This window comes from Bombus pascuorum, chromosome 8, assembly GCF_905332965.1.
Source record: "Bombus pascuorum chromosome 8, iyBomPasc1.1, whole genome shotgun sequence".
Lineage (NCBI taxonomy): Eukaryota > Metazoa > Arthropoda > Insecta > Hymenoptera > Apidae > Bombus > Bombus pascuorum.
In genome coordinates, this window is record NC_083495.1 from 16,160,675 (window position 1) to 16,168,715 (window position 8,041).

The window sequence follows — 8,041 nt, forward strand, 5'->3', positions numbered from 1 at the left end:
CACTTCAAAGTAGTGCGTTTTAATTTCTGACCTGGATTTCTGACGTCAACATCGTCGATGATTTCTATGGAATTGTCCTATTGAATTCCACAGTCTTGCTTATCCCTATTTACGTTGCTTGGTTTCATATATCTATAAATTCGTATCGCGTAACACTAGTCCCGAAGAACAAAAGTCTCAAAGGAATCCGAGGAATTTCTTGCAAATGGGTTGCGTTCTCTTCGAAAATGATCTTAAATTTCCATTGGCTCTTACGTCGATGTTATTTATATTTCGAAATCAGATAGAAAGAGAGTAGTTTCACATTATCGAGGAAACAGGAAATTATTCCTTAGCACGTGAAATAATCCGCGTAAATAGAACGTAGCACCTTGCTTCATGATTTTAAACTATTGCAAAGTTACTTACTGTATGAAGAAACCTTTACGAACAAGGTCGAAGAGTGGACGATTACGACGATACGTGGATGACATATTGCGAGAGTTATACTTCGTAAATGAATAACATTTTATTTATGAATTCATTGATATTATAAGTATGTAGGTACACTTGCTTGAATACAGTGTACTTACATATGCTAATTTCATTTTAGTAATTAATTCTATCTTTGCTTCCATGCGTTATCAATTTGTTAATATATGCATGCTTTTATTTTATATATATGTAAATATTTGTAATTTTTTCATTTTGTTAAGTTTAACTATCGAATCGCTACGCCCAATATATGTTGCCTTGAAAGAATCAAATGAAAAGGATGGGATACGTAACCGTCAAGAGTAAATATATCCCACGTAACATGATGAAAACCAACATCTTTAATATCCACAATAGGATCGATATCTAGGTGGCAACCTCCAAAAAGCGATGGCCATATTTTTGTTTGTGATAACACTTTTTGCAACCATCGTACAAACGTTCCTTCATTCTCAGGTATATGTTCTATAAATAAATACTGACCACCCTGTAACAAAGGACAGCACAAGTTAGATAAAATCTTTATATATATATATATTTATCTATTTGAATAAAATATCTGCTGGTAATGTTAAATTGCATTTTTGTATTTAGCTATGTATACAAAGTTGAATTATAATAAATATATATATATATTATTATATTATTATATATATATATACATATATACATACATACATATATATATATATATATGTATAGAAAGACAAAGAAAAGCATGATTGGAAAATAATAAGTAGATTTTTATGCATCCAACGCGCATAATATGCGAAAATATGTAAAATCGCTAATACGCAACATTTACTCTTCACACAAGTACGATATTTACCCTTTGTAATATTTAACAGATGATTCGAAAATTATGATGTAAATATTTGCAAGGATCTGTTATATCGTTCACACCAGAAGTTTGAAGATTAAATAATAATACTGTTAATTCCAATAACATTGTTATATTTTTATATTACTGTAAAATCGAAAGTTTAAAATATAATGCAAATTATTGTTAAAGTACAAACATGTTCTTACGGTTTTTGTCCGAAAAATTAATATAAAGAGAATGTGATAATAATTTTGATAAAAGTATTTGTTTTCAGATTCGGATTATTTATTAAATACGTAACATATGGATGTCGTGGCGAAAAAAGAAAAATGTTGTCTTTCAAAACAACGAGATTATCGATCTATTTTTTAATTCCTTCTATTAACCAAGCACTTTTGCCGAATATATCGGATAAGGCAAGATTTACAAATTTTAGGTCAAACGATGCCTTTAATTCAGTGGTAACTCGGTTTCTACGATTTCGCGTTACCACGAAGTAGAAATCGCTTGAAGATGATAGTCGGAGTCTCTTTAAATTATACGACAAGATATTTTTACGTTTGTCTCGCATTTTTATCCAGAAACGTTTGCGATACTCGTTTTCGATCGTTTAAAGTTATTTAAAACGAGATACGTCGTTCGGTTTGAAAGCACCGATTCTAAGCCTTTTGGACAAATCGTAAAATTTGTTTTTATACTTCTGCCAAGTTATTTTGGTTGCTTAGATCACGGATTTTTCACGACGATTATAATGAAATGTATAATGGCGAATATGTAATCTGTTATTTATAATTATGTAAAATATGTACATGGTTGATCATATCTAATCGCAAACTACTATATATATATATGTATGTATGTATAATTTCTGAAATTTAAATTTCTTAATCTTACTAACAAATAAAATATTAAATAAACGAATATCATTAGCATTATTTAAACTTTGCCACGAGAATTTATCTATGTATACACGTGTGTATACATAATGTATACATGATAATTATTAATAATTATCCGTTGGTCCTCATTGATTGTAAATACATAGAAATATCAATATCTTTTAAGTTAAGAGACATGCTGTATATCGAAAGTCTTCGATTAATTAATTATAGTATAGGATAATATAGTATAATCGATTAATTATTATTTTACCGGTGTTAATACCCTGTGGATCTCTCGAAGCGTCGACTGCAGCGATTTCACCGAGCATAACGATCTCGTTGTCACAACTACGTCTACATATCCAGTGGGTACCTCTTTCAAACAGCTACCATCGCCAACTATCAGACGTTCGATGATGATATGCGAGAATTGCCAAGAACGATTCCCGTTTATCAAGTATTCAGGTAGTTTTAGATTTCGGTCAACTCCGATCAAGTGCGTACTGTCCGAGTAAAATTGTATATTTTCACCTGTAAGATTTAAGTTTAATCCATGTATATCCACGTTACTTTGATGCGTATTTTTATAAAACAGAATTGCATAGATACGTGTATAATACCTTAGAGGAATAATCTAATCAACTTTAACTTTGGTATAGTTGAGTCATGTTACGTTCATACCTATGCATACTGAATTATACAGCAAGAAACGAATTAACCTAAGGCGATAACGTGATCCTATCAGCTGCCGAATGTTAATCGCCGATGGTCTTTTGCATTTTACTAGGACATTCGGAAATACATATTGTGACATTTTAATAAAGAGAGTAAATATTAAGGCAGACGCGATTTTCACAGAAACTTTTGTATTACGTCTAATAATAAAAACAGAAATATCGTTGCATTTCGGTATTACCGATAAAAGAATTTTCTGTCGCAAATTATACTCGTGTAATTTATTACTATAGCTACGCTATGTGACATAATCGACGCTTATCAAAATATTTGTAGGATACAAGTTCTATGATTGTAACGTTATTAAATATTTAATATATTAATATAGAAATAACATAAGACGATATTGTCTATTCTCTGTGAAAAGATACAGTTACTTCCTAATACATTGTTACTTTATCCTGCTTTACGTTGATATTGTATCAAAGAAGCGTAGTTTATGTGTCCTTTTATGAATTTTTAAATTACATATTAAATTTATATCTAATCTTTTTTATTCAAAATTAATTTTATCGTCTTCTATCGAATTATCTTTTGCAAGTCATTTTTGGTTATTTAAAATCTCACACCTCAACATTTCAGACAATCACTTAGATTTCCATTTATTCCCAATATTTCGAGAGCGAAATTGGCATAAGATCGTATCACGTATGAATGCATATATGTACGTTTGCTTGTAACGAAGTAACAGAAGTCCGTTTTTGATACGACAGACGAAGCTTAGACAGCGCGTATACGGAAGAATAAGAATAACATCGAATAACGAAGTATCTTTGCCTCTTATAATTTATAATTTATATTTAACGGTACAATGATACGTAGATGCAAAGTTGTCGAAATAATACGTATACTCTTTATCATTTTATCACTCATTACCATTTTTCCTGCATACAACAATCTTTTATCACGTGAAATTATAATTAGTAGTACGCTGTTAATACGCGATTTATTATTAAAATATTTTTGTTCTTCCTTTCATTATCTTAAAATTTGACCCACTTGCGAGGAGCGTTCAACCTACAATATCTTCCAGTCTTTACGCTTAATGCTTGATGCTCGTGGTATGTGTTCATTTAATTATTCTAAGTTGTAAATATCGTAATGTGGCTCTGTTACATACGTATCTAAAATATCACTGATAATATGAGCAGTATAAAGACAAAAATTCCAAACAACTTTCCAACTGCCCATTTGTATTTTTGGGAGGAAAAATTGAAACGAGTTAAACTGCTGGCATGAATAAAAAATAATTGCTGGACGAGTAAGTGTTCTTTACTTTCGCTAAGATTTAGATGTACCACGACTAAAGACGTCATTTAATTTCAATAATTCATCTCGTGATAATGAATTAGTATTTTTAATATTAAGATTAGTTTCGCAAACAGGAATAAAAAGTTAATCGCGGAAAAATCTCAGTGTATTATCACTGTACCAACTAATCACGAAGCAAAATACGTATTTTAGTAGAATTTCAGTTGAACATTACGATATTAACCATTAGTAATGTACGTACATGGAATGCACACCCGTTTTAACGCCAATCTCAAGCAGACGTATGCAACCCATGGATCGTAATACTTTGTCGCTCGAAACAACGTACTGTAACGATTTGAATAAATGCTTCTTATAAGGTACCAAGAGTTCCGCACACTCCACTTCGAATCCGGTTAAGTGAACCTTGTAAACGTACTGTCTCAAATTTGGCCATTTTCGCAACATTAAGATCACCATGGTAACAAAAATAAGCATTAACGATCCATAACTTGTAATCACGTCGCGTATCCACAAATCCTTACTGCTCATCTTTTCTTCTTTACCCTACACTGGTGGGAAACCTCTTAAATATTTTCGTAACGTGTACCTCGCTGACTGAACGAACCGACTAAGTAAGAAGACCGAGCGGCGACACTTTTTAAATTTCAATGATCGGCTTTGCTCGTTTCGCGCTTCTTATGTAAACTTCTTACACTGATTTCGAATATGTTTTATAAGACATGCGAGTGTACATAAGTAGGCGAGCACACTTTAACACGACCAGTGTTCGCTGAAACGAATATTGTTGGCTAATCATACACGATAAGATAAGTATTACAGCTATATTTTCTGAATGAGTACTACTTCATTATAATAAGTCCTATTTTAAAGAACGTAGTTAACCGGTCATTAAATTTTGCACTAAATAATACCAACATTCCTATGCATACTTTTATTATAACAATTATTACATCAGCTTTGGGAAAATGTTCTCCACTTTCCATTTTATTTGTACCATTTCGTTGGCTCAAATCTACATGGTACGCTTTAGTGTTCTTTGATGCGTCTACACTGCTAACGTCTAATTTATATGAAATAAAATAGACAAACTCGAAGATGGTAACCCGCTGAGGGTAGCCATCCACGTGTTATTTAGCAATTAAGGTAGAAAAATTTACCGAGTGTTCAGCTGGACAAATGGTAAGTACAAATCAAATAATAATTAAAAAAATCTAATTTATATTCTATAGTTACACATAGATTGCTGCTACATGTTTCAAAATGTGCATGATGTGCGCGATGAAAAAAGATCGCCACGAAGGTTATTTCAATATCGTTGATATCTTTTTGCATATTATTATCAGCCTCTTGTAACATAATGTGACGTTGTACACGGTATCAAGAGCAGTTTAATAACCTATGACACGATGACTTTGAAACGGTCCGAGAAAAAAGTAAAAATTGGAACGATGCGAAAATAGTAAAACAAGAGGAGGATAATGAACCAGTTGTCCGTGTTTGAATCCCATCGTTCCACAAGCTCGAAATGGTATCGATATCGGCCAGAAACTAACGCAAATTTTCTAATTACTAGCAATGCGTCTTCTATCCGAGACACGATTTCTAATAGAAGAATAATCAATGTACCTTTAAATTTTAACGATTCGAGTCAAGTTTTTGCTATGTGCGATAAATCATTGTTATATATTTTTAAAAAAAACGTGGACTCTAGACCGGTCTATTGTTTTTGATTATAGGCGCAGAAAATTCGTGACGCTGTGATAAATTTGGGAATAAATATATATATATTCGCCATACGGTTCGCTGTAAAAAATCCGAGAGAAGAAGCGAGAAGGAAACGGGGAGGAGGAGGGGTAGGAGGAAGAAGAGGAGAAAGAACGCGTGTGCTGAAAATTTTACGGAAGAGAACACGATTCGGCTGGTAGAAGAAGAGGGAGAACAATAGTCTCACGTTTTCGAAATGCGAGAAAGAGCGTACAAGTTAACAAAGGGGAAACAGCCAGCGGGCAAAAAGAAAAACGTTCGAAACGAACATATCGGCGCTAGGGGAGCATGATTCTTTGTCACTCGAGTTTTAAGAGTGACCACAAACAAAACGGGTTCGATCAATTTGGTCCCTCGAGCGAGTGCGTGCATTCGTTTGCCTCTTGCTCGTGCTCTTACGCGTACGTACACGCACCATACGTATATCTTTGCGTTTCACATGCACGAAACTCGAAATTCGTTCGATTCAGAAGCATTTCGCCAGCTCCAGAGAGGCGTTTTGTTGTTGGCATTGGGGCGGAGAGGAGGCCGACCGTTTTCGTAATGGCTCGTTGATTCCAGAGAATCGCCGTAAAAAATCGTACATACATCTTCCCTTCTTCGTTCTTCGTCGGCGATTTTATTTTCTCTTACTACGCGCTCGTCGTGGCTCGCCCCGTTCCTCGACGTTTCACTTCGAAAGAGTTCAGCTATATCGGATCAAGATACGTTCGAATCTCAGGGGCGTTTTCAATCGTATTTTGCAGATCCTTTGGAGATCTTGAGAAAATACAGCGGTCGATAATACCATTTTTATCTACGACGATAAAACTATATTTATTTGATCGTATTCTTACAGTCGAGACGATTAGATGAAATTAAAGCAGGCGGACCGTGAGATAGCATCGTATACCATCCGACTAAGAGACACGTAAGATGTCTCTTATACGTTGGAAATATCTTGGTTCGATATAATTGGTCGAACAATATTTTCATAGCGATAGCCGCAATATTTTTACAGCGATAACTGAAAAATCGCGTTTTTTGAGTTGCGTCACTTTCCGCGCAACGGTACGATACGCGCAAAGATTCAATTTGTCTTATTTGAGTAGAAAAGTACATGTCCTTTTACTCGATGAACTAATTTTTTTACTTCGGTATTTAATTCGTTGTCTACTCGACTGGAAAGTTTCGGTATTTTTGTCCCTGCGTTCCTTTCATCCCGCTTTTTGTCATTCGAGAATGCCCGAAGGCTCGTCAGCAAATTTAAGTTGGACACGTACAAGCACGTGAACAGTTCTTCGAGTACTTGGACGGCTTATTGGCGAGCACGAAGCGAACGGCCTACCTATCTGTTTGATCTTTCGAGAGTGAAAAATATTTAAATGCTGTCGTTGCTGTTTTATATTTTACCCACTTGCGCGCGTCACTCTGCTTCTCCTGACTTTCCCCTCGCAAACAAAGCCAGTATTTCATAAACTACCCGTCCACAACTTTCGTGCAAAATACCTCGAAATGTTATCATTGAACGATACCAGAGAATATGGAACGCTACTCGCTTATCGTATTTTATTTACATCTTTCTACTAGCGAAAGATTATTTTCCAACGTTTCGTAAAATTCCATACCCTAATATTCTAAACTATAACGTGAATATACATACTTGCGACCGTAGCAAATAATTAATCAACGAAATAATAATTTGCATTAATACCAATACGAAGCATCGTTACCCGTAGTTAAAGTATATCTTGGTCGATGTTGCGACTCTTCTAGTTAGTCATCGGCATCCCATTCGCATCCAAGCGCGGATTAATCCGCGCGCTGCGACTCCTCTTTTTATTTCCATTTTAATCTAAATAATTTTTTTCCAAAATAAATAATTTTTCCTTTTTTCCTCTGTTACAAAGAATGTAAGATGCGATGTTCGCGAAGTAACATTGTCTGCCAATCATTTTGTAAATTTTCGGAGAATTCGGATGTCATTTGCTGCACCTACGACCGACCGCGCGCGGTGATAGGGACCAGTCCTCTTAATTAGGGCTATGATGGAAATGAGGTATACGTACGTAACATAATTCTAGAAACGCGTTATTTCGCGTTAATTATT

General features: G+C 34.4%; 1 protein-coding gene across 1 annotated transcript; it reads right to left on the reverse strand.

Annotated features, from left to right (window-relative positions):
* Positions 1 to 493: 493 nt before the first annotated feature.
* Positions 494 to 4,768, reverse strand: LOC132909909 (N6-adenosine-methyltransferase TMT1A-like). The gene is made up of 3 exons (XM_060965134.1): positions 4,440 to 4,768; positions 2,450 to 2,709; positions 494 to 961 (listed from the first exon to the last, which is right to left on the reverse strand). The coding sequence occupies exons 1-3, from the start codon at positions 4,714 to 4,716 to the stop codon at positions 701 to 703; spliced, it is 798 nt and encodes a 265-aa protein (XP_060821117.1). The 5' UTR covers positions 4,717 to 4,768; the 3' UTR covers positions 494 to 700.
* Positions 4,769 to 8,041: the final 3,273 nt, after the last annotated feature.